A 27,402-nucleotide genomic window follows, 5' to 3' on the forward strand; every position below is an offset into this window, starting at 1 on the left:
GTATATATAGCAGGAGGGCTGCTGCGTTGGCAAGAACAACACAAAAGGGGCCTGGGGGTAGTGCGTGAGGGGATTTCTATGTTCTCACTCTTTTTTTCATTTGGGATCATGGGGCAGGGGGCTCTCATTCTCTCTGGCATTTTCGAGTTCTCCTCACTAGCTCCAGTGAAAGGAATTGAAGTCAGCAGAGCCATTATGACCTTGGAGACAAAGGGCGCACTTCTCATCCTATGCAGCTCTCTAGAAATACATTACATGCCCAGCATTTTGTGGTGTTTGCCTATGGAAACTGCTGAGATGAGGTTGGTGGTTCCATCTGGGGTGACTCATGACAATCCTATGAGTTCCAGAAGGACTTGAAGTGCTAAGGGTGACCAAAAAAATCCTCTAATTGAGCGACAATTACATTTTCTAAACTACCTCATCAGTATGATATGGTTTTGATAAAAGCATTTTGCGTATGTTTATGTAGGGGAAAAAAAAGATAACAATGGTGTATGTATCCACCAAAATGTCAGTTGTGGTTATCAACAAATGGCAAAGTGATAGGTCCTAGTTTTATGTTTTTATTTCTCCTTTTGGTTGTTTTTGATTGCCTTATTTTTTTTTTACATAAGTATATATTACTTTCATAGGATGAGAAACAAACTCAATTTGTAATGTATAACTTTGAGTTGCTGGTGAAAAGCAGCAAATTTTGAAACTAAGTATATTTTGTTTTGAGCTCGAACACTTCTCCTTGGGCTAAAAATAAAGAGTTTTCCCGAGACCCTGTGAGACCCTCTGAGAGCAGGAAAACATACAGGATCCTTCCATTCCCTCTCTCCCACCAACGGTCGTCTAAGGTTGCTTTTTGTTTTCAGAACTAGCATCGTGATTTGTCTGATTTTTCCTTTCCTAGAGTGTCACTGCTTCCTAGAACCCAAGTGACTGCCCAAAGAGCTTTCTCCACCACTGCCAACCTATTGACTCGTCTTTGTCCCCTGTGGGTATGTAGAAAGATGGTAGTTTGTGATTCATGGAGGGCTCCGAGAGGATAGCCAACCACAGCTACCAGTAAGTGTTCACAACACCATTTGGGCAAGTCCTTGGGCAGCACGTGAAGCAGATGTGCAGATGGCAAAAGGAGAGACAGCAATAGCCACAGAGGAAAAAAAAAATGTTCCCTCACAATTAGCAGGGCTAGACCAAAGAAAACCTGCGAAGTCCTAGACAGTGTATCCACAGGTCACTGATGTATCTTCAGTCTCCACCTAGTGCTGCAGGCCTCAGGTAAACCTCAGTTACAGCCGCAACTGAACCCGTGTGGAAAAGGAGGCATCGGTCTCCCCAGCCATACCACTGCATCGGGACACCCCACCATTTTCAGCAAAAGCCAACAAACGAAACACCGGTTTTTGCACCTGTTTCTGCAGAAAGGTGACACATCAAAACCTCAGAAGGGGTGAAATCTGTACTCACGTTCATTTGGTCAAATTATTGCTACATGTATTTACAAGCTAAACCAATGCTTAATCAGCATTTTGCAAAGTGCTGAAGGACTAGAACATTTTCTTTTCCTAGTAGATATTATATTTATTGAAAGAAAGCCTACATTTTTCCTTTACTGCTTTATTGAAATGATTTTAAATGTTTCCATCGGAGAACATAGTAAGGGCAGTGAATGACAGATTAATTTGATTTGGGGTCAAAACTTCGGGAAACTGCCTCCTACCCCCCTCACTCTGCAGTACTCAGTGCTAAACACTTGTGGCATTGCTGCAAAGCCAGTCTGTTCTGACCTAGAAATACTACATAGTCTTGAAATTCTCCGACCAGCCGTCTTCCAGTGACAATGAAGTAGCTTAAGATATACATTTTTTAAAAACCACACTCTAGCCACACAATAGGTTTCTAAGAGAAGAAAGCCCAACATCCAAAGTAACCCTTCAACAAACTTTGCACCAAAAGCTAACCATAAAGAAAAACGTGCTGGCAAAAGTTACAGTGTTAGGATGATATTTCTTTTCCCCTCCTGGAGACTTTATTATAGACTCCCGCGGTGCAATTCCATGTTTCTAAGTGACCTGCAGAATAAAAAATAAATAAAAAAAGATTTTGGTATCAAGCACATCAGTTTCAGATGTACACAGACATTAGCTTTCAGTCTATAGGGAGTTAAGGTCAAATATCAAATACTAAGTTACTGACAAAGATGGATTAAAATCCATGTAGGAACAAAAGAATATCCATGGAATTGTTCTGAGAGGTTTAGGAAATTGAGTTATATTTCTCAACTAAATACAGTATCAGATCCCACACTGAATCCTGTACAGAAAGGAAAAATGTTTAGAAAAGGACACTATTGGGCCACCTGGGTGGCTCAGTCAGGTGAGTGTTCCATTTTGGCTCAGCTCATGATCTCACAATTGATGAGTTCAAGCCCCACATCAGGCTTTGTGCTGACAGCACAAAATAAATAAACATTTTTTAAAAATTTAAAAAAAGAGAAGGACATTATTGGGTCAATTGACAAAATTGATATATAGGCGGTAGATCATATAAAAATATCAAAGTTGGAGGCACCTGGGTGGCTTAATCTGTTAGGTGTCCAATTCTTGATTTCAGCTAAGGTCACGATCTCACGGTTCATGAGATCGACCCCCATGTTGGGCTCTACACTGAGAAGGAAGAGCTTGCATGGGATTCTTTCTCCCTCACTCTCTGTCCCTCCCCAACCTGTGCGCATGCATGAATATGCTCTCTCTCTCTCTCTCTCAAAATAAATAAATAAACTTAGAAAAATTATGTACTGTATACCAAGAGAAAGAGAGAGACACAGAGGAAGAGAGTTAGAGTGACAGAGGCAGATAAAATGGTAATGCTAATGGAGCAAAACACTAATAATTGGTGAATCTGAGTAAAAGGTGTATGAGGAATCTGTGCCATTCTTGCAAACTTCCTCTAAGCTCAAAATTATTTCCAAAGAGAAGCATAAATAATAAAAGTTATACTTCTTTTGACTAACACTACCCAGAGCAAATCAATCTTTTTTGCCCCTGAGCAGTTGCGTGTTTTTCTTATACTATATTGTCTTGAATTGTTAATATATTTCTTTGAATTTAAACTTGAATCGCCCTCTCTCCATTTCTGATGAAGGGATGCTGAAGTCTCCAGCTGTGATAGTGGAGTCAGCGATTTCTCCTTGCAGCTTTACCTGTTTTTACCTCCTGTGCTTTGATGCTCTGTTGTCCCATGCGCACGTGTTAAGGATTGTCTTCTCGGAGAATTGACCCCTTTATCATTTTATAATGCCTTTCTTTATCCCTGACAATTTTCCTTGCTTTGAAGTCAGCTCTGTCAGAAATTAGTACAGCTTTTCCTTGCTTTTGATTAGTGCTGGCATGATTTATTTTGTCTATCCATTTATCTTTAATCTATATGTACCTTTATATTTAAAGCGGGTGTCTTGTAGACGACACATAACTAGGTTTTGTTTTTCGATCCACTCTGACCGTTTCCTTTTTTTTCTGCTTCATAATTTCATCATGAAGACATTCATGCAGAAGAGTTGAAATATTTGTACAATGAAGATACACACGCCCCCACCTGGATTCTCCAGTTAACAGTTTGGATTTTCTCCTCTCTGCTTCCATCGCTATCTCTTGTTGCATGCTGTGTTCCTTACCTATTAGAGCTCTTAGCATATTAATCAGATTTGTTTTAAATTCCTGGTCTGATAATGCCAACATCCCCTGCCGTATCTGTTTGTAATGCTTGCTCTCTTTCAATTATGTTTTATGCATCTTACTATACCTTGTCATTCTTTCTTGATAGTTAGATATGATGTACTGGGCAAAAGGAACTCTCTGAATACGCCTTTAGTGATGTGGTGCTGGGGTGTGTGTGTGTGGGGGGGGGGAATAGTTCAATAGTCCTCTGATTAGAACTCAATCTTTGGTGAGCCTGTGTTTCTGGACTGTGAGCCTCACAAGTGTTTCTCAGTTTTTCTTCTCCTCCAGCTGGGACAAGATGACTACAGCTAACTGGAGTTGGTATTTCCCTTCCTTTTGGTCAGCTGGGCTCTGATAAAACCCCAGAAGGTGAGGTTCTAGTTAACTAGTTTCCACTTGGGGCAGGCCAGGTTAAGAACAGCGTGCTGTATTGAAACATGATTCCTTTTCTCCTCCTGCTGCTGGAAGCATGAAAGGAATTTTCTCCAATACTTACTGTGAGAACCTGCAGAGCTCCTGGAGGTAAATTTCACAATATTGTGGGTGTCCTGCTATGACTGGTCCCCCTGGAGTTGTTAACCCTCTGAGTTGTCTGCACTGAGGTTCCCGTAATTTGCCAATTACAGTTGAGGTTTTCATACTCCAATGCTGTATCCCTGGAAGCTTCCACTTGTGAGTCTTTGCTCTCGTAAACCGTAACTTCCTATATCCACCTGTCTGTCTCTCCAACCTTTGGGGGCAGAGGTTTGCCTTTTGACCTCCCTTGTCCTACAGATCCACGAGGAGTTCATTTCTCAGCCTGTTCAGCTTTTTACTTGTTAGGATGAACGGCAGTTTCTAAACTGTGTGGAACCAGAAACCAGAAACCCTCAAATTGCCCTCTCTCCGTATCTTGTTCTGGTCCATGATCTTGTGATTTTGTCAGGAGTGATAGTAACGGAAGCAGTTGTATTATGGCTAGCTAGGTCCCGGCACTTTGCTCAGCCCTTCCACATAGGCAGTCCTTGTAGCGACCTTATGAGATAGGTACCGCTGTAATCCTCTCTTTATAAATGAGAAAATGAAGCACAGAGGGATTCACTTAACAATTCACTCCAGTTATTAAATGGGAGAATCAAGAGTCAACTCTGAGCTGTGTGACTCCGGAGTCCATACTCTTAATCATTATAGCATGCTGTTTTCTAGCTCTTTTGTATGGTCCTGTCCATTCCGAATCCATTTCCTGGTAATGTGCTCAATGTCAACACTTTTCTAGGGTATGGTGTTGCTCATATTCATTTTGACTAAGAAATGAGGAGCACCTGGGTGGCTCAGTTGGTTAAGCATCCAACTCTTGATTTTGGCTCAAGTCATGAGCTCACATTTCATGAGTTTGAGCCCCACATTGGGCTCTGTGCTGACAGTGTGGAGCCTTGCTTGGGATTCTCTGTCTCCCTCTCTCTCTGCCCTTTGCCCACTTGCTCTCTCAAAAATAAACATTAAAAAAATTAAGAAATGAGTTACCAATGTCAATATAATACAAAAGAAATCTTTCAAACTATTTTCCAAATTACCTGGATTAAAAAAATATATATTCTCCTTGTCCCTTACTTTATGAAGCAGTTCTGTGCCTGGAAATAAATAGAAAGTTCTGAATGAGACATCGTTTTATCTTGAGGTTGTAAATGTTCACCAGTTAAAAGACACGGTACAATATCCATAAAACATACGGATAAAAAGACTAGGAAGTTCAAATATATAATTTGAAAAACTTCAAGCAATAAACTGTGAAAGCATATTTTCCATTTAATAAAGATATTGCTTTCATTAATTTCTTTGTTATTTCTAACAAATCAATAGGACACATGTATGTATATTTATATGTACATGTACAACAAATATTTTAATATCACAAGAGATATTAACAGTGGTTATTTCTGAGGAGTAGGACAGGAGTGTGGGGAAGGCGGAATTCTTTTATTTTTCAGTTTATATTTCCTGTATTGTTTGAAAGTTTTACTATAAGCACATATTACTATTATAATGTTTTGAGCTAATTTAAAAAGTACATTACCCAGGAGTTGGAAAAGATGCCTAATGTACACAAAGGAAAAAGAATGAACATAAAGTCATAATGAAAGTCAAAAAGAAAGTCATAAATGTGTTTTCTGCTGTTTGATTATCAAGAAGAGGACTTTATGGAAGGGATTCACCTCAAGACCTGGCCCTACTTCAAAACGGGCACTTATTTTTTGGACACTCCTGGGCTTACAGGCAGTAATTAGCCTATAGAAATGGCTGGTCCCTAGAAATGAGCCTGTCGGTCAGTGTAGACAGAGCACAGTGGTTTGAGAGCACTCAGGACAATGCAGTTTATTGCCAATTCAGTAATGAACAATAATTACTGAATATCCACTGCTTGCAAAGCACTATATATACATGTGGGAAATAATAAGGAAAGAAAAGATCTGCTTCCATCAAGAAGCCAACAATCCTTAATGGCGGTGGAAGAAAACACACAGGAAGTGAAATTGTATTTTCAAAAAAACATACCAGTGAGTCATCTTGAGAGCCAGATTTTCGGTACCTAAGATGCATAAATGGGCCTATGAACTCCCGTTTCAGAGATCTGCTTTTTCATAATTAAGTTTAACATCTAGATATCAGTGTGTGTGTGTGTGTGTGTGTGTGTGTGTGTGCACATGCATACGTGAGTGTACATCTGTGTGTTATTTCTGGAGTTGTTACTTTTTTTCCTGTTGTTTTGTTTTACTTTCTAAAACTTGCCATCTCCAAACTCATATTAAAAAAAAAAACAACAGCACACACATCTTACTTCAAATAGTTCTTCAGTAACACAGATACGGTTCTAGAAAAGCCACATCTTTAAATCTCATTATAGCAAATATCTTTAAAAGAAAACAATAGAGTAAACCTTTCCCATAAGTGGGATTGCTATGTTACTGGAACAACACCTTTTTTTAAATTTTTTTTTTTACATTTATTTATTTTTGAGAGACAGAGAGAGACAGCGTGAGCAGGGGAGGGGCAGAGAGAGAGAGTGAGACACAGAATCAGAAGCAGGCTCCAGGCTCCGAGCTCTCAGCACAGAGCCCGATGCGGGGCTTGAACCCACGAACCGTGAGATCATGACCTGAGCCGAAGTCAGAAGCTCAACCGACTGAGCCACCCAGCTGCCCCAGAACAACACTTCTTAAAACCCTGATATGACCAAAGAATTCAGGCAGTTCCTAAAGCAATTGTTATGATAAGGATACATTTCTTACCAGCCAATAGTTTGCCTCTAAAACCTGAATAAATCCTGAGCCCTGTGTGGTCCAGTCTATTCAGAGATTCACATTAAAAAATGAACAGTACAGCAACCAAACTAGATAAAATTTTTATTTGTTAAAGTAATTTTTTTAAGTTTCTTGATTTATTTTTGAGAGACAGCATGCGCAGTGGAGAGGCAGACAGAGAGAATCCGAAGCAGGCTCTGCACTGTCAGTGCTGAGTCAGTCCCATGCGGGGCTTGAACTCATGAAACCATGAGATCATGACCTGAGGTGAAACTGAGAGTCAGACGCTTAAGGGACTGAGCCACCCAGGTGCCCCATAAAAAGAAATTTTAATTTTCACTTGTGTTTCTGAAAGCAAACCCAATTCATAATCCAGTGTACCAAGTTTCAAAATTCCCTTTCCTTGTCCTAGCTTATAGCCCTGCTGCTGACCCATAGTCCCTCATTCTGCAAAGCCCTAAAATATCCCAGACGCCCAGCTGTACCACTTATCTGACTCTTTCCCCTCTCAGCTTTTATTATGTTGACCAACTGGGTTTCCTGACGTCTGTATAAATTTCCTTTTCACTTTGCACATTACAGTAAAGAGCCAGGGCGGGAAGGGGAAAGAACTCGCTTGCCTTTTTCCTTTTTCTCCAGCCCAGTGCCTCTCTGACCTTTCTCTGAATTCTGCAGCATAAATGTGCCAGGAATCGGATGGACAGGGCAGAAGCAGCAGAGATGCAAAGCAGGCAAAGATAAATTTTCATTAATGTGAAAGGGACCAAGAAGAGAAACACTTAGGACACAGGCATTCATATAAATCTCCTCAACACATTTACTTGAATCAAAAAATAACAGCTGAGGGGCGCCTGGGTGGCGCAGTCGGTTAAGCGTCCGACTTCAGCCAGGTCACGATCTCACGGTCCGTGAGTTCGAGCCCCGCGTCAGGCTCTGGGCTGATGGCTCAGAGCCTGGAGCCTGTTTCCGATTCTGTGTCTCCCTCTCTCTCTGTCCCTCCCCCGTTCATGCTCTGTCTCTCTCTGTCCCAAAAATAAATAAACGTTGAAAAAAAAAAAATAACAGCTGATTAATTTGTGAATAGTATTTCTTAAGTGCTAAAAGATAATAATGGCTAGTATTTATTTAGGGTTTACTTTGCACCAAGCACTAATCTAATCTCTTAAAATGCATAATCTCAGTTACTCATCCCAACACCCTGGACAGTAGGTAACCTTATTTTTCCTGTTTTGTAGAGGGGGAAACTAAGGCACAGAGAGGTTAAGTAGCTTGTCTGAAGTCACACAGCTTCACACAGCAAGGAGTGGCTTGATATTCAGACCCACAGCATCTCTCTCCAAAGGCTAGACTTTTAACCACAATGTGAGTAAAATACTCCCCAAACTCTCCGTTATCAGTTTGGTCCAATTTGCATTTTTAGACCTACTTTGTTCTTGGGCTGGATGCCCAAAGATACATTTTTTGATGATTTCCATGCTGTGACATTTACTTCCCTTGCAGAGCTGCTGGCGGCGTTTTTGTTTGCTCCCCTTCTTAACTTGACACCTAGAGACACATGCAGTAACCGTATCGGTATAAGAAACTTTTTTTAAAAAAATGAGTCCACCCACGGTTTTAGATTCTTCCCTTCTAGAGTGCTTTGCTCCCAGGGCTGCCTGGGTGGCTCAGTCGGTTAAGCGTCTGACTTCACCTCAGGTCATGATCTCCTGGTTCACGAGTTCCCGCCCCACGTCAGATTCTGTGCTGACAGCTCAGAGCCTGGAGCCTGCTTCAGATTCTGTGTCTCCCTCTCTCTCTGCACCCACCCACCCCCTACCCCCCGCTCTGTCTCTGTCTCAAAAATGATTAAAAACATTTTTAAGAATTAAAAAAAAAATTAGAGTGCTGTGCTCCCAATGCTAAAGGGTCTGAGAACAAGACTTCTCTGACTTCTATAAAATGAAGGGAAATTAAGTCATGGATGCTTCTGGTTTGTTTTTGATTTGTTCAACTGGACAGAAGAATCTTATTGCTATAACAACTTTGGCCTTACTTTGTGTATTCACCTCCTAGTTTTACTTAAATTTCTCAAGCAGTGGAAGTAAGCAGGCTTACCCTGTTTGCGGGCGTATTCTGCTGCTTTGGGTGCCGTTAACATGGCAAAGGGGTGCAAGGAGAGGCGGAAAGGTGGAGCTCGGGGAACCTGAAAGGAAAACAGTCTTATTTTTAGTTTTTAAATTAAAAAAATTTAATGTTTATTCATTTGAGACACAGAGAGAGAAAGCGCACAAGCAGGGGAGGGGCAGAGAGAGAGAGAGAGAGAGAGAGGCATAGAACGTGAAGCAGGCTCCAGGCTCCAAGCTGTCAGTGCAGAGCCCGTCACTGGGCTCGAACCCACGAATCCCAAGAGCATGACCTAAGCCTAAGTCAGACGCTAAACTGACTGAACCACCCAGGCGCTCCTTAAAAAAATTTTTTTTAATGTTTATTTATTTTTGAGAGACAGAGAGAGAGAGACAGGGAGAGACAGAGTGGGAGCAGGGGAGGGGCAGAGAAAGAGGGAGACACAGAATCCAAAGCAGGCTCCAGGCCCCGAGCTGTCAGCACAGAGCCCGACGCGGAGCCCAAACCCACAAACTGTGAGATCATGGCCTGAGCCAAAGTCCAACGCTTAACCGACTGAGCCACCCCCAAACAGTCCTGTTTTTAAAAGCTGCACACACTTTGCGCCATTAACAGCCGCAAGTTGCAACACTTGGTCTGTTGAAGCAGCCGTGGTCCCCTCACACAGTATGGATGTCTGCTGGTGGAACTCATGCCTCACATCGTATGCACGTTCATTCGCTGCCTTTGCTGCCGCGCTTGGTCCCCTTTGCCCGGAAGGCTCTTTCACACGCTGACCCTGCTCCTCACATCGTGATAACCATTCCCTCCTTTTCTGCCTACAGGCTCCTCCTTTTCCATTGAGATAGAGCTCAGATATCACCTTTTCTGAGAAACTCGCCCCGATGTCTCCCACCTCCACTCTCCTATGCTGGCACCCCACCCCCCCACCTTACCCCCCAGGCAGAATTACTGACTCACTCCTCTGTGAACTCAAAGCATGCACTCACGTAGAAGAGCCGCAGTGTGTAATATCTGCACTTAGTCATAACCCACGGTCTGCTGCTCTACACTGGGGACTTCTTCAAGGTTAGGACTGTCTCTTCACTCGTTCATTCCTTCAGTGAGTTTTCACTGAGCACTTACTACAGGCCAGGCCCTCTTTTAGGAGCGGTGGTTACTGAGACAGACCAGGTTCCTGCCCTTCTGGAGCTGAGTAAGGAATCACAAACAATAAATGATTAGACAACCAGGGTAAGCCTACATTGTGATGGGCTTCATAAATGAAACAAGATGGTGTACTAGCAAGTGACTGGATAGCCACCACTTCAGAGTGGCCAGAGGAAGACTCTAGAAGGGAAGCAGTGTTTCAGCTGAGATTTCCAGAGTGAGTGGCCGACGGCCCTGGGAAGAGCTGGAGAGGAGTACTCCGGGCAAAGGGAATGAGAAGGTCCTCTTGGAATAACCTGTGTTTCCAGACACAGAAAGGAAGCCAGGGTGGCGAGAGCATAGCGAGAAAGGGGAAATTGTAGTTGGGGCTGAGGAGGGAGGCAGGAGCCAGATGCCCTGGGTCCTTGTTGGCCATGGTGTGGAGCTTACGTTGTATCGATTCCAGGAATCAATGGAAGCCACTGACATTTGTTTAAGCAGTAGGTTGACCAGGTCTGGTTTAGCTCTGCTGCTGTGTGGAGCATGGGTTGGAGTGTGCAAGCAGGGAGCCCAGTTAGCTAAATTAACCTTTTCTCTCCAGTGCCTTAGAGAGAAGTCCCTCAAGTGTCATTGGCTGGTTGAATAACTCCCATTCCAGTCAAACAATAGTGGTTAAGAGCAGACACTTTCGTTTCAGACTGGCTGGCTGTGAAGGCAGGCTACACCATCTACAAGATGTGTGACCTTGGGCCTGTCACCTAACTCCTCCTGTTTCTTCACGTGATAATAATAACACCGGCAGTGACCTTACAGGGTTGTGGTAGGGATTGAAAAGTTAACATATGTAAAGGACTTAAAATAGTGCTTGGCACATAGCACCACATATTAGCTTTCAAATTAATGACAAGAGTAATTATTATTTATGTTTGTTATCACCATCATAATCATCATCTTCCTCCCTGACTCATCTCTCTCTATTGTAGTGAATTACCCAGGGCAACAACTTGGCCACCATTTCCTTTACAGGATCCTGCCTGGAAATAACTAATCGAATAACTAATAATAAATAACTACTCAGAGCCAGCAGGCCTGAAGTAATTCATATCCCTCTGCAAGACCAACAAGTTTCTGCTTTCTCACCGAGAGAGCTTCAGGCATTACATTTACAGAATTTACAGAACTCTTATTTCTAAGGAGCAAGATGTGATTATACAATTCTCTTTATGTGTACATTTCAACAAATATGGCATTTCATCAATAGGACACTTTTACATGATGTACAACTGAGGCAAATACCGAAAGACAAGGACAATAAAATAAATACCCATTTTTAGATTTCCAGGTCAGTAGAACATTTCTACCCTATCATCCAAACTCTTAATGATCAAGTTCCCACATCACTGGTATTCCTTCAAAGTACGTAGAAATCTTCATTTCCACGAGAACTTGAGTTTAAGATAATTGTGTGGTTTATACATAGGTGGGATTTGGCGGGGGGAGGGGGGGATAGTTTTTATTTTTTATTTATTTTATTTTATTTTTCTTTAAAGTTTATTTATTTTGAGAGAGAGAGAGAGAGAGAGAGAGAGAATTCCAGGCAGGTTCCACACTGTCAGCAAGGAGCCTGACGGAGGGTTCAGGCTCATGAACTGTGAAATCATGACCTGAACCAAAATCAAGAGTTGGACACCTAACAGACTGGGTCACCCAGGCGCCCTGGGGGTGTATTTTTTTGTGAAGAAAGGTACTGTATTTATGTATTATTTTGCAATTTTCAATAAGAATAACCGAGCAGAGAGCCAGGAGAAGCCTGTGTTCCTTACCACCCTGTGGAGCCTTGGTAGTGGCCCCGATCTGCCCACCTCCAGACTTCTTCACATGAGAAACAGACTCTGGTTTTCACGATTACTATAGGTTTTTGGTTATTATCACACAGAAAACATGGATTAAATAATAAATGAGGTTGTGTTCTCTTTGTTGACAGAATAGTTTATAGCCACTTAAGCAGGAGCCCTTCTGAATTTGACCTCAGCTTTTGCAGTGCCTGGGTGACTCAGTAGGTTAAGTTTCTGACCCTTGATTTTGGCTCAGGTCATGATCTCACAGTTTGTGGATTCGAGCCCCTCATCGGGCTCTGTGCTGACAGTGTGGAGCCTGCTTAAGAATTTCTCTCCCTCTCTGTCTGCCCCTCTCCCACTCATTCTCTCTCTCTCTCTCTCTCTCTCTCTCTCTCTCTCTCTTTCTTTCTCTTTCTCAAAATGAATAAATAAACTTAAAAAAATAAATTTGACCTCAGCTTTCCTTTTTTTTTTTAATTGAAAATATGTTTATTTGAGAAACAAAATCCCTGCTTTAACTGCATCTGTAACAAAATAAGAGGGATACAATCAAAATAGTAAACGTTTAGAGAGAAAAATTTATAGCTTTAAGTGTATATATTAGAAAAGCTCAAAATCAATGATTTAAGCTTCCCCCCTTAAACCGGACAGAGAAGAGCACATTTGCTCAAATAAAAGAGAAGGAATGAAATAATAAAGAATTCCAAAATAATAGAAAACAAGTACACTACAGGCTTTTTAAAAAAGAAAATCAGGGGGCGCCTGGGTGGCTCAGTCGGTTAAGCGGCCGACTTCAGCTCAGGTCACGATCTCGCGGTCCGTGGGTTCGAGCCCCGTGTCGGGCTCTGGGCTGATGGCTCAGAGCCTGGAGCCTACTTCCGATTCTGTGTCTCCCTCTCTCTCTGCCCCCCCACCCCGTTCATGCTCTGTCTCTCTCTGTCTCAAAAACAAATAAAAAAACGTTAAAAAAATTAAAATTAAAAAAAAATAAATAAAAGAAAATCAAAGCCAAACCTCAGCCATTTTTTTAAATGGCTAACATATTTATAGAGTATACCTGCTATCCAGCATTGTAAAAAATTAAACATAAGCATAAGCAACGGCCTCCGTCTTCAAGAAGTAGATATCTATTCAGAAACATGGCCCTAAAACACAGAAAGTAATAAAATGAGGATTCGTATTGGTGGGGCGATTATGGCTATGAGAACGGCCCTTCAGAACAACATATGCCAGGTATAAGAGAAAGAAAACTGGCTTATACGTTGTTCTCGATGCCTTTGAAGATTCAAGACTTGATGTTTTTCATGCTCTAGCTCCCTATCCACTGGGGAAGACAGACCCCGACGATTTTAAAGGTCACTGCCAGCTCAAATATTCTACGGTCCTGATAATCTGATGGCTCATGCAAGCAGTTCCTATAGCTTCCTGTGTGGTTTGTATGAGAAGTTATTTTCCAAGTAGGGCGAAATTTAAATCCTAAACCTAGAGTTGGTTGTACATTCTTTTTTTCCTTTAAAGCTATTTCCTAATATCATCATCGTGTCAGTGTGGAAGTATTATGGCAATTCTTATTTCTTGATTCAAGTTCTCCTTAGGTGCCATATTATGTCCGAAGCACATTCAACGAAAGTTTCTTCTAACTGGAAGCATGAAGAGGGAGAGAAGATGGGGATGTGTCACGTAGGAATGTGCACAAGAAAGGCCCCGGATACATCAGTAAGGGCTGAAGAGCATAGACAGGAATCCGCACGAACCTTTCTTTCAGCCTTGAGCAGTAACTTATTAACATGTCATCTGGTATCACTGAGACAGAAGGTGGAAAGTTCCTGATTCTAGATGTCAAAGTGATCGGGTATATGCGTATGACAATCATATTTTCCAAAGTAAAAGCAGGGCATGTGGTCTGGAAGGACAGTTGGATCTGTCCAAGAAGTTTTTCAAATGTGCTTGGGATGGGGCAACATCGTATTTTCCAAACATTTTAATGTCTGTGAAGAGAAATGGCAAATTTCAAATAGGAAGAGTACTGGAAAATCCAGGACTTGCCTGATTATATATCCTGTAGTAGAATAAACAAACAAACAAAAAATGGACAGAAGATTTTCAGCAGGCACTTCACAAAAGAAGAACGTAGAAATAGCTGCTCATTGATAATCAGAGGACTGAAAATTAAGACCACAATGTAAATTAAGGCCTCAGCCACTTAACAGACGGACAAGCTTAAAAAGCCTGAAAGCAGCAAGCAGATGACCTACACTGCGGGTAGAAGTGTAAATTGGTACAACCATTTCGGAAAGCAATTAGACTTTATGTAGAGTTGAAGATGCACATCCCTGTGACGTAGCAGGTTCACACCTAGTTACAGACCACACAGAAGCTCTTTCACTGAACACAAGGGCGGGGCGCCTGGGCGGCTCAGTCGGTTAGGTGTCTGACTCTTGATTTTGGCTCATGTCATGATCTCACGGTTGTGAGATCAAGCCCCAAGTCCGGCTCTGTGCTGACAGCGTGGGGCCTGCTTGGGATGCTCTCTCCTCCTCTCTCTCTGCCCCTCCCCCACTCATATGCACTCTCTCTCTCTTGCTCTCTCTCAATAAATAAAGAAACAAATAAATAAATTCTTTTACTGTACACAAAGAGACATATCACAGAAATCATCCCAGTGTCTATAATGGAAGAATATATAAATAAACGGTGGCATACTCTTCTACAGCAGAATACTATACGCAGTGAAAATAAACTGTGTGTAACAACAGGGATGAATTTGTGCAACATAGCGTTGAATGAAGAAAGGAATAAAACATTTGCTCTATTTATGAAGACTGTCTTTTATATTACTTATATCAAATTCAAAGAATATGCAGAAGTAAACGATACATTGATTAGACATGTATATGCGGTCAAACTAGAAAGAAAGAAAAGAAAATGATAAACTCGTGATTCAAGATAGTGGAAGCCTGGAGCAAGAGGAAGGGTAGGGGCAGGGAGAGCTCCCAAACGGTTGATACGTCCAATTTCATCCACTTGGCGGATCTGTTGTTTGCTTGGCCTTTATACTTTCAACATTTATTGTGAGTGTTCATTTGGACATCATGGATATTGAAAGCGTGGTTTCCAATCTCCCATCAATAAGATCTGCCAATACTGAACTTTTGTATAAATGCAGTAGGTCCCTGTCTTTATCATGAGAACACTTTTTCATTTTTGTATGATTCAGGCTGGGTCAAGAAGAGAAGACACTTGGCGGATTATTGTGGTGAGTGCCTGAGGTTGGGGCTGCAAATGGGTCTGAGGGTGGAAGATAGGCCTGCTGCGGAGAAATCAGGCTGCTATCAATGGACTCCGGGGGGTGGGGGGAAGGAGGCTGACCATCCTGAGTGTGCTGAAGGCCCCCCACCCTGTGCCAGCATCGTGCACCTGATATGAATGCTCAGAACGACCTAGCAGGGTTGGGTAAGTGAAATCATGCATATTTACACATAGGGATATTGGGAATCGGGGAAGTTAATAACTTATCCAAGGCCACACAGCTGGTAAGGGACAGAGCGGGGACTGGACACCAATCTCTGAAGAGCATGCTTTGAACTTTGGATGCAGTTAAGCGATGGCGGGTCAGACCTGGGGTGTGGCTACAGGAAGAGAGAAGGAAAGCAGAGAGGTTCCGATGTTCTCTACCACTTCTCCTCGTCTTTCTCCTGTCTCGGTTGCACTGATTTTTACTCTCTCTGCCTCCCTTTCCTTTTTCCTCTTTCTCTGAGAAATGGAGCTGAGGAATGTTTTTATTGCTGGCTTGCTTTATTGAAGGCAGATTTATGCTCCTTTTTTTTCTTTTTTTAGTTTAAAATCGAGTAGGCTATTTTATATCTAAAGTAATTGTAAATAACTGTCATTGGTGTGAGACCTTTACTTGATTTTTTTTCTATAGGTCCAAGGCCCTCAGCAGAAAAATGGCTCCCTGTCATTAAATAACAGCTCCCTATCAAGAATAGAACCTGAGGATAATTGACAGAACAATACTGGGCCTATGATGCCTTTCGGTCACCAGGTGGCAGCAAATACTCCTGAAGAAAACCATCAAGCCTTTGCACAACCCACTATATACTGTAGCCAATTCTAGTGGCCAGAAATTTACATAATCTGATTAGTATTCAACAGGGCTTTAAGCTCTTGCTTGGGGAGGATTTTAGCTGTTGTCTAGGAGACAATTTTATCCAAAGGAATCAAGGTTTATTCAGATAGGGGCGCCTGAGTGGCTCAGTTGGTTAATCGTCCCACTCTGGATTTCGACTCAGGTCACGATCTCCCAGTTGTGAGATGGAGCCCCGTGTGGGACTCTGCACTGAGTGCTGAACCTGCTTAGGATTCTCTCTCTCTCTCTCTCTCTCTCTGCCCCTGCCTGGCTTGCAAGTGTGCACGGGCTCGCTCTCTCTTTCTCTCAAAATAAATAAATAAATAAACATTTAAAACAACTCAAAAAAGTTTATTCAGGTATATGCAGTAATTCCAGAAGAATCTTTGTCAATAACTTCTTTTGAACAACCTCATCGCCTAGTTAAATCAATTTTTTGAAATTATGTTAAACCTTGAAAGACTTTTATTTTTTTTTAACGTTTTTATTTATTTTTGAGAGAGAGACAGAGTGCGAGCAGCGGAGGAGCAGAGACAGGGAGACACAGAATCTGAAACAGGCTCCAGGCTCCGAGCCGTCAGCACACAGCCCGATGCAGGGCTCGAACTCATGAACCACGAGATCATGACCTGAGCCGAAGTCTGGCACTTAACCGACTGAGCCACCCAGGCGCCCCTGAAAGACTGTTTTAAAATAGCTCTTCCACTTTAATCTTTGAAATGCTACATCTCCATTGAGGGTTCTACTAATTTTTTAAATAAGATGTGGAGGAGGTCCCTGAGTTGAGCTGATATAAAGCCACAATAGAAAGGCCTGGGTGGGCATTCTTGCAGCAGGGAGGAGCTTGTGAGGTCCACAAGGGTAGAGGATCCTCAGACTTTTTTATTGTAGCTCAAGTGGTATCATACCCTTTGTGATCATTTGGTGTCTAAAATGGGCAAAGTTTATATTGTGTTAATAATATATTTGGATGCTTGATGAGCTTTTTAATTTTTGAACATTTAGAGCAGTGGTTCTCAACTAGCTGTGATTTTGCTTCTGAAGGGACATTTGGCAAAGCCAAGAGACATTTATGGTTATCACATTGGGGCAAGCTATTGGCATCTAAAGGGTAGAGGCCAGAGATACTGCTAGACATCGACAATGCCGAGGACGGCCCTACACACACAACAAAGAATTATCTGGCCTGAAATATTGAGAAACCTTGATTTATAGGAACATAGAGGAAATCGAATACCCAAATCCCAAGTACCAGAACCTTAACTATAGTTACTGAGGTTACCATGTGCCCAGCACTGGGGGCTTTACTAATTCACCTCATTTCCCGCAACAATCCCATTTTCTTGTCCCAGTTTTTACGATGAAATTGAGGCTGAAGGAACTCGATGACTTACCCAAGACCACTCTGCCTGGAGCTGGTGGGGCATGGGTTCACACCCAGGCAGTCTAGCTTTAGAATCCTCATGCTTAACCCCTACACAAGCTGCCTTTCCTGTACAAACCAATAAATGAGCTGACAGATCCTGTAACAATAAATAGACGCAGACCTTTGAAGGAATGCCCGCTCCATGACCATATTATCTATTTCCCTTCCGAGCTGGTCATTATGTAGTCCATGTGCACATCTAGGCTTTTTGTTACTGGTCACCCATTGTCCATTGTGAGGATAGAGACTGTGTATAACTGAACAGAGAAGGTGCGTAATAAAGTCTCTTTACTAAAAAAGTGAAAGACCAGATGTATAGATAGAAATTGGTCAGGCTTCCTCTAAACAGCATGACTTCCTGTTCTGGCCCCTTGAAAGGAACCTGGCCCGAGCTACTCAGGCACCCATGTTTGCAAACCTTCTTAATTGATAACCTAGCCAAAACTAGAAAGGTTCACAGGGCCATCCCTTCCAGGATGTGATTTTTTTATATTTGGCCTTTGGCCATTCGAGTGAGACCAACCAATCAGTGCCTGATGACTGCCTAGCTGTTCCAAGGCACCGGAAGATAAGGAAAAACACAATGGCTAAAAGGAAAGGGTTAAGCTGAGATATTAATGTGTATGCGTTGGGCGTATTGGGGAAAGGGGGAAAGAGGGCAGCCTGAAAGGGAGAAAGCTGCAGGAAAAAAAAAAAAACAAACAAACAACCCAGCAGGAATGAAGCATTATGGCTTGCTTGGCTCTCTAAAGAACCAAAAGGGTTGGGCTTTCTTTAAAAACCAAAAACAGCTTGGTCTCTGAGGAAAACTGGGCACAGAGTGGCTTTATCTCAACCAGGTGGAATGTCAGGTCCAGTACAAGATATAAAACCCATGAGAAAAGTAATCTTGCCTGATTCAATCACCATTATATCCCTTGCACCTACAACCATATTGAATGAATGAATGAATGAATCAATCAATCAATCAATCAATGTAGTTGAAGCTAGAGTGATCAGAGAAAAGGTACTGACTTCCTCTGTGATCAAGGGAACTTGAGTCTCAGAACTAGAGCCAGTTTACATATGGATTAAGGTGATGGGACAGTGGGATTCAAAGTTACAACACTTCTTAGTAAATGCTTGATTTTTTTTTTTTTCCTTTTTTTCTTTCTTTTTGTAAATGCTTGACTCACAAGCTGGACATGGTGAGTTCTTGATTTGCTGTATGGTCTGCAGGTAAAGAACGGGGCGGGGGGTGCTTTTCTGTGACCATAGCCCTGCCCCTGCCCTGGCCTCCCTGCCAAGTGCTGGTGGGGGTATCCACAGTGATCGTGTGAGCAGAGGGCTGGGTATGTGGGTGTGGGTTGTCCCTCACTCCCACTGCACATCCCCCTTTCCTCATCCATTTCCTACAGGTATCTAAAGGTAAACGGATAGGTAGTTCACATCTAAATAGCACCTCTTGTTTAATGCTTACTAAATGTCCATACATCCATAAGTAGCAAAAACGGAATTGGCTGTAAAGACCATTCACAATTCTAAAAAAAACTTTTTTTTAGATCAGTATATGGAAGAGATCAAAGAAGGCAAGGACCGAGGGCTCTGTAGAAGAGGTGTCAGAACTCAGGTCACTGGAATTGTGATAATTGCCGTGTCTACTGTTGTGATTAAAGGACTCTCGCGGGAAGAAGTGTGGCAGCAGCAAACTACAGAACGTATCACGAGAACAAACCTTGCACATCTTGCCTGAGTTCTGGATGTTCTGATACATCATGCAAGGGGAGTTCTTGGGCTTGCCAAACGTGCATTACAGAGTAAGCGAGAGATTCTGTTCACCAGAGACAGAGGCAGAATCTAGACTCAGAGCCTGGCGACCTGTTTGCTGCCTCTACTTAGCCTTACGCAAAACACATTTGTCCTTATGAACACAGCCCTCACGTGAGGAAAGCGTTTTACAAACCTTTATGAGCCAGGTAAGACGTGGTCCCCTCTGGTTTTGTATGTTTCGATTAACAACTGTTATTTCATGCAGTTGACAATGTTAAAAATCCATTATAAATGTATAAAAATAAAGAAATCCTCTCTAAAATTTCCTCTTATTGATAGTCTCGGGTCTCCCCTACCTTGGTGGCCCCAGTATTGGTAGAAGAATCGGCTCCATACATTTTAAAGACTTCCTCAACTGGGAGACTGTTCTGTTAAAAAAAACGACAGCACCAACAAATGTATTATCATGTCATGGTTTTTCTTTTATTACGACACAAAGCAATTGTAGCTCCAACATGTACAGCATCATGCCTGGATAGCATGGGCACTAAATCAGTAATTTCTGAATAAGCAGGTAAATCAGAATCACCTGTATCCAATTATTTATGTCTTTCATTCTGTTTTTTTGCCTTTTAAATGAAGGTTTTCACAATACCATATAGGCATAAAAGACTTTTTACTGTATCTTCAAAACTGGAACATTTAATATTAGTAAACCTTAAGCATTTAGGAAGAGCGGTTGAAAAATAAAATAAATATGCATGAATATCAAAATGCACATAAGTAAATATAAAATCCCCATATATGCAAACAGTGTTCTTTACCTTACCATTAAGATTCCAGCGTAAGATGATAAAATCATTGCTTCTCTTTCTTTCCGGTTTGGATATGTGGGTCTGCCATGAAATGGCATTTTCCTAAGGGGGAATAGGAGTAAATAACAATGGAAGGTTTATTTTTGGGTTTTTTGGACATCTATTAAGTTTATAATAATAATCCATAAGTAATCTCCAATGGCCATGTGTTATGCATCTATTTACAAAATTAATGTGGTGAATCTGCTCTCAGTAAAGTACACACTTAGAATTCTGAATCTTCCAACAATGGTGATGAATTTGCCTTCGTTGGTCCATGTTTTCACAGCTAGCAACCATTGGCCACTATGGTGGACACTTAATGGTTTTGCCAACCCGTATCCTCTTCCCCTTCTTGATGGGGGGAACTGCTTTACCCACTGTAAGCCTATGTGCTTCTCGGGAAGCCATGAACACCCCTAGATTCCAAGGGTAAAACACTGTGGACTAAGCTAGTCAGCGTATTCCATGTCCCCCACCTTCCACCTCCAGACAAATTAGGGGCTGAGGCACAATTGAGACACAATCTTGTGATTTTTTTAAAAAATCTATTCTCCTTTGGACTGGATGTTGCAATAAAATGGGCTGAAATTAAGAATAATGTCCACCCAGGGGAAATAGTCCAGAAGTAAATCCTGATGACACGATTTGAGTTTTGAATTAAGCCCTGCCTAATGCAGACCGACTCATGGACTTTTCAAACGCAAAGTTAATAAATTCCTTCTTCCCTCCTCTTTTGGGGGGTGAGGCTTACGTCTGGATTTTCTGCTTATTACAACTAAACCCTAACTGATACAGCGAGCCAGGACAAGGTGTGTGTTCTAAGGCAATGGAACAGAAAAAATAACTGGCCTCTGGAATAAGCTATTCAATCCTGTCTTCATTAGACATGGCAGAAAATACCAATAATCCTGGAAAGGATTGACACAGCTGTAATTCAAACACCTCAGCCCAGGTAGATATTGAGCTAAATGCTTAAGAAATTGTGTTTGATAGTCCTCAGAAAGAGCCTTTACCCACAGAATTGACCATTTTAAAAATCATGGCATGGGCACAGTAAAGTATGGTCCATATTTCTAAGACAGAACATTATGTGGGAGAAGGATCTTCATCTGACAGAAACCGATGCGTAGATACAAAATATACGAACAAGTATATGAGTTCTCCAAGTTGACAACTATAGGGTTTCTTCAGGTTTCTAGCTGGAAAGGGATGGATACTCACCCTGCAGTGTTTTCAATGGTTTTTTTTTTTTTAATGTTTATTTATTTTTGAGAGAGAGAGAGAGAGAGAGAGTGCGTGTGAGCAGGGGAGGAGTGTGAAAGATGGGGACAGAGGATCTGAAGCTGGTTCTGTACTGACAGCAGTGAGCCCGATGGGGGCTTGAACCCATGAACTGTGAGATCATAACCTGAGCCGAAATTGGACCGTCAATTGACTGAACCACCCAGGCTCCCCACCCTGCAGTATTTTCAAATCAGAGTGCCTCGTGGTGGATGATGCCAGATAGAAGTTTTGTCTATCACTACTCATAGTCATATATTTGAAAGAAAGAAAGAAAGAAAGAAAGAAAGAAAGAAAGAAAGAGAAACCATTTCCACTTACACTTTCTCCCACTCCAGCCAAGTGAAGTCTTCCAAGTGATCCAGCCATTGCAAAGCAACATTGATGGCCAAGTCATAGTGTGCCTGGGAGCGGGAAGCAGACAGAAAAGGGATGGGCTTAGACATTGGCCGAAGCACTCTCTGGACCCAATGACAATGGCACTGCTAAGCCTATTCTACTATATTGTCACATCCACAAAGGTGAGGATCATCAGCTAACCTGATTCCCAGACAGAAATATTTAGGGATCTTCAGTCATTACATTTACCTCTCACTAGAACCGATTTTTGTTTTTGATTTATGGTGACAGGAAAAGAAAGGATGGATTCTTGGAAGGAAACTGGGAATCTGGGTTCAAATCTAGGTATTGCCAACAACTCATGGTATATCTTCGGGTAAGCAATTGATGTTTTCAGCACCTCAGTGTCCTCAAATTTTAACATAGAAAAAAGTGAAGGTGGGGGGAAGAGGGCCTCAGAGAACAATTTTGAATTCTGTGAACAGAACGTCAGAAATGTGCTCCCAGGGGCACCAGGGAAGTGGTGTGTCCACCTGGGGTGTCAGGGAGATCCCGGGAGGCTTCAGAGAGAGGGCCCTGGTGGAGCTGGGGCTTGAAGTATCAGGAGAATTTCTACAGGTGGAGAAGAACTTGAGGGTGGAGGGACCAGCATGAGCAAACGACTGGAGGTAGACCCCAATGAGTGGCTTGCTAAGAGTCTAGTATGCAGTAAAAAGCTGAGGACCAGTTCAAATATTCATTCCGTGCCTGTTGACCATCTTTTCCTGGTAATTTCTAAGCATATTCACCTTGTCCCCATCCAAATATTCTTTCTCCTCTCTCTACCCCGCCCCCCTCCAGAAAAGGGAAGGTTGGTTTTGTTTTTGGGGTTTTAGATGGGTTCCAAGGTTCTAACTTTTTCGAAACAATGTACAGTTGACCCTTGAACACCCAGGGGTTAGATGCACCCACCCCTGCAGTCTAAAATCTGTGTACTGTGAATAGCCTGCTATGGACTGGAAATTTTACCAGTAACATAAACTGTCAATCAACACATATTTATATGTTGTATATATTATATATTGCATTCTTATAGTACAGTAAGCTAGAGAAAAGTTGATTAAGAAAATCATAACAGAAAATACATTTACAGTATTGTACTGTATTAAAAAAAATTCTGTGCATAAATGGACCCACACAGTTCAAATCTGGGGTCAAATCAAGGGTCAACTGTACTTCTTCCAGTGACTAAACAAAACTAGAGAGTGAACAACAGTAAAAAGAACTGTGATTGGTGGTTGAAACCTAATGGAAAGGTTGATGCAGGACTAGCCGTGTGGGCGTGGCCTGTTTGCTTATTACAAATACAAATTCCCCAGCCACGCACCCCCAACTTCCACAATCAAAAGGGCCTTGCGATGAGACCTCATTAAAGTTTGAAAGCACTTATCTGATCGATTTAAGTTCCCCATTTAACATGTGCACAGAGATGTACTTTAGAACACCAGGCCTAACTGCTTATTCAGCTCTAGGGAAGTCAGGCAGGGACGGAGGGTAGGGCAGGGACACATCCTTTCTTCCTTAATAGTGCAAACAGGTAAGCATAAAGAAGCTGAGGATTTACTAATTTCTTGTGAATTAGGCCTTTACATAATTTCCGTGAAGGGAACTTTCATTACAGAACATGAATCTGAACTTCAACATTAACAATGATGACGGATTTTGATTATTCCATTCTTTGGTTTTCTCCATGAATGCAAGTGGTAAGTAAGTAAGTAAGTAAATAAATAAATAAATAGAATTAGAGAACTACATAACTTATTTTGTCAAAAAAATTGTTGAACAACATGTATGTAACGTTTAACTTTGCATCCATTTTGCTTTTTAATCTTTTCTAGGAGCGAAATAGCCAAGAGCAAACAGTCTCATAACTTGGACTTTCTCGTTATTTTTGCTTTCAGTGTAATGAGTCGAAAAGACCGTGTGGAGGACTCTAGGATGAGGACACTACGGGAGGATCAAGATTAGGCTTATTTAGGATATACATTAGGTCCTTGCTCTGTCCCCTGAACACAAAAAAAAACACAAATGTGACTTGCGTCGGCATGCCTTTCTTTACCATATCATCTAGAAAGGTGAGTTGCCTTCTTCCTTTTGGGTCAAATTCATTTTCCCGAAGTCTGATGCCAATATAATCTCCCCTTAAAAGCAAGAGAGCAGCATTGAACCATTGGGAAGGAGAGGGGAGCTCAGTTTGCCGAAGCGCGCTCTTTCCAGTGCCTCCCCTCCCCCACCAAAACCCAAGAGCTCTGGTAGCTCAGCTAATATTCGCTTTGAGTTAAAAGGCAATTCTGCAACGGTGCAGCTTTAAATGTTCAACCACCATGAGCTTACCTCACATTTATCTAAAAATGAGACTCCCGTAGTCGGAACAGGATTCATGGGAAAGCAAGAGGCGGGGCTGCATCACAAATTCCCACACGCAGAAAAGGTTTTACAAAACCCAAAGGATTGAGATCCACTGTTTAAAACAAAGATTCCCTTGCTGCCCGTGTTAAACCCAGGCAGAATGTCCACAGTTGAAAAATTCCAGCTCTGTGATATTCTGTATGGATGTATTCTCTCACCCTAAGGCCCCTTTTCCCCCATTAGAAAGCAAATATCCTGAGGAGTTATACAGAAAAGCGTACCAGAAATTCCACTTTTAGTGTGTCCTGTGCGATCCTTCCCTACCAGTGATTTTAATGAGGGGTCCTGGCAGGAAAAGAGAAAGTGGTTTACCGCCCCCCCCCAGCCCCCCAGGGAGAAGAGCCAGAGGGACCTGATAAAGGAAAGAGGATTCTGGCTCCCGGGGTCTATCTGCACACTTTTACATAAGGCCAGTTCTGTTTTCAAGGTCTTTACCAAGCACTATGGGCAAGTTACTGTGGGGGGTGGGGTGGGGTGGGGTGGGGAATGGGGGTGGTAAGTTTGTGTCTGGTTTCTTAAAGTTCTGAATCACTAGGCTAAGATTTTTTTAAAAATTCTCAAATTTTTGCTTTCTAATTCCAAGGCAATTCATTTAAAGTAGCCTAAATGTATTCTTTAGATATAAAATTATACTTATATCAGTTTTGAAATGCCAGTTCTACATGGAGGAATTGACATTCCTGATAATAGGGTTTTTTTTTTTTTTATTATTATTATGTTGGCCTCCAAGCCCATACATGTAATTATGTGTAGTCCTACATATTTTATTCCAGTATTTCTTAAGGACTTGTTAAAACATAATTATCTTAGTAGGTAGAGAAAGGACATTGGATGAAGACTGTGATAAGGTCTTTGATAAAAAGGATATTATTGTTGTGCCTATAATATATATGAAACAGAACAGCCTTTTCTCCCCTTTTCATATGGTCTGTGATTTTCACCAACCTCTTAACAAAGTACCAAATCATAGAAAAGCTACCATAGGAGAAAAAAGATTTTTCCATGGGAGAACTTGGCTTTTTTTTTTTTTTTTTTTAAGTTCAAATGGCAAGAACAAGGAGATGAATTATTTAGTTGATAAGACTAACAATGAAAGAGGCAGGCTACACTTATAAATGTACCTTTGGGCACATTTTGCAGAAATCTCGCCTGTGTTCCTGGCAGGGCCCTTTCAAAGGCACACCCTGTCCAGTAGAGGCAGCCTGGCCTGGGGGTTCAGCTGTCAGGTTCCAGAATGGGGATGCCTCGGATGTGCAGTTCACGGTCTTGGCAGAAACATCTCTCCCAAGAGAGTCAGCATCCTGCTTTGCACCACATGTGAGGCTTCTCAGGCAGGAGGCAGAAGCCAGATCATCTAGCTTTCTCCTATAGTGCAGGAATCCATTCTTCTCTTAGATTTTTACCCTCTGCCAATATCCAAACCATCGATGACCTGAAACCCACCAAATGCCGAGTGTAATAAATGAAAGCTTATTCTCAATCATACTTACAGGAGTTTTTTCATTTCCTCCTTTAGGAGCTTTCTTTCCATGATTAAGGCTTGTTCAGATGAGCAGATATCTGTAGCTTACACTGCACTTGATATCCTTGGGGAAGAGTCAGCCTCTTTGAGCCTACAAGCTACAGCAGCAAATCAGAGAGAATTTGAGTTAAGGATGCTATCACTCCAAATACCAGTCATGGAGTCCTAGACTCTGGAAGGGATCCGGGAGTGTGCAGAGCTCAGGCCTCTTATCCAGCCGGTTCCAGGTTGGAATTAAACTGGCTTGGGGGTGGGAGGGCAGTGCACTGTACCTTGAATTTGTCTGACACCTCTTATTCTTTCCAAGTTTCCCAACATTCACCATTTACTTATCCTTGCAATAAATAAGCAAGTAAAATAGTCATGGCTCATGTAATAGTAGATGAGACTATTTGGACAGAAACATCCAAACATGCTGTGGTCTGAACATGTGAGTTCTGTGTGCATTCCACATAGTGACTCCCACTGAATCCACCTTGGTACAATGGCTCATAATGGAGTTTTCTATAGAACCTGTGTACAACTTCCTATGGCCGGTAGGTCCTGGAAAGAATACATCATCATGGCAAAGGTGAGGCCATGTCTTCAATTCTTATCTCCACATTGAACCAGAAACCGGAGTTTAGGTGATGGCATCAGAAGGCATTTGAGGTCACAAAAAGGAGTTTATTTAAAAAATCATCACTTTTAAATGGGACATCTAAGGAGAGGTATAAGTAGAATATCAACTATGTCACAATGTTTTATTTCTTAAACAAGATGGAAAGCAAATTGTGATGGTTACTTTTATGTGTCAGCTTGGCTGGGCCACTGTGCCCATATATTTGGTCAAAAATTATGCTGGGTGTTTCTGTGAAGGTATTTTTTGTATGAGATTGACACTTAAGTCAATCAACTTTGAGTTGAGCAGATTACCCTCCATTATGTGAATGGGCCTCATCCAATCAGTTGAAGGCTTGGATAGAAGAAAGATTGATTCCTCCCAAATAAGAAAAAATTCTGCCAGAAGAACTCTCCTCCGAGTCTCCAGCCTGCCAGCTACCCCTTCAGATTTTGGACTGGCCAAGCCACCACAATCATGTGAGCCAATTCTTTACAGTAAATTTCTCTTGTACATGTATATACATTATACATAGATACATATATGCTCTGTTTCTCTGGAGAACCCTGAGAACAAATATAAAAAAATGTTAACATTTGTTGACTCTGGGAAGATAAATCTATAGGTGTTCATCATATTACCTTCTGTGCTTTTGAAATTGTGCATGTGTTTTTAAATTGCCACTCTAAGTACGGTTTGAATAAAACTTTAGAAACTTCTGGGAAAAAATGTAGTCTGTAAACTACATTAAACATGATGCTTGATTTGATTCAACTCTCTAACAATAAGCAGAGAGAAGACAGGATGTCCTTAATTTACATGAATTCTTCACCAGACCAAATTAATTATTTTGGACCATTTTTGCTGCCACTGCATCTGCTTCAGTCTTGGATGGGATGTGGAAAAGATAAAAGGGGGGGTAACAAAGTAGGAACATTCCACAGGAAATGAATGAACTGTATAGACAGTAATATAGCTCTCTAGGAGAGT

The 27,402-nt window shown here is 41.8% G+C and overlaps 1 protein-coding gene across 1 annotated transcript; it reads right to left on the reverse strand.

Moving 5' to 3' along the window:
* Window positions 1-1,283: 1,283 nt before the first annotated feature.
* Window positions 1,284-25,820, reverse strand: CC1H2orf80 (chromosome C1 C2orf80 homolog). The gene is made up of 10 exons (XM_042993911.1): window positions 25,780-25,820; window positions 23,940-24,021; window positions 21,824-21,906; window positions 20,194-20,281; window positions 19,721-19,792; window positions 9,086-9,173; window positions 8,418-8,536; window positions 5,304-5,323; window positions 4,355-4,481; window positions 1,284-1,409 (listed from the first exon to the last, which is right to left on the reverse strand). Exons 1-10 carry the CDS (start codon window positions 25,818-25,820, stop codon window positions 1,284-1,286), a joined length of 846 nt encoding a protein of 281 aa, XP_042849845.1.
* Between the last annotated feature and the right edge of the window lie 1,582 nt (window positions 25,821-27,402).

This window comes from Panthera tigris, chromosome C1 (genome assembly GCF_018350195.1).
Source record: "Panthera tigris isolate Pti1 chromosome C1, P.tigris_Pti1_mat1.1, whole genome shotgun sequence".
Taxonomy (NCBI): Eukaryota; Metazoa; Chordata; class Mammalia; order Carnivora; family Felidae; genus Panthera; species Panthera tigris.

What these genes read in the sequence shown, in the direction of transcription:
- CC1H2orf80 (XM_042993911.1), bottom strand. Translation starts at nt 25,820, where the DNA reads ATGGAAAGAAAGCTCCTAAAGGAGGAAATGAAAAAACTCCT. An exon ending in TCACCTTTCTAGATGATATG is followed by an intron (nt 21,907 to 23,939) that starts GTAAAGAAAGGC and finishes TCCCGCTCCCAG; the next exon opens with GCACACTATGACTTGGCCAT. An exon ending in TCCAGGGATACAGCATTGGA is followed by an intron (nt 1,410 to 4,354) that starts GTATGAAAACCT and finishes ACCTTTCTGCAG; the next exon opens with AAACAGGTGCAAAAACCGGT.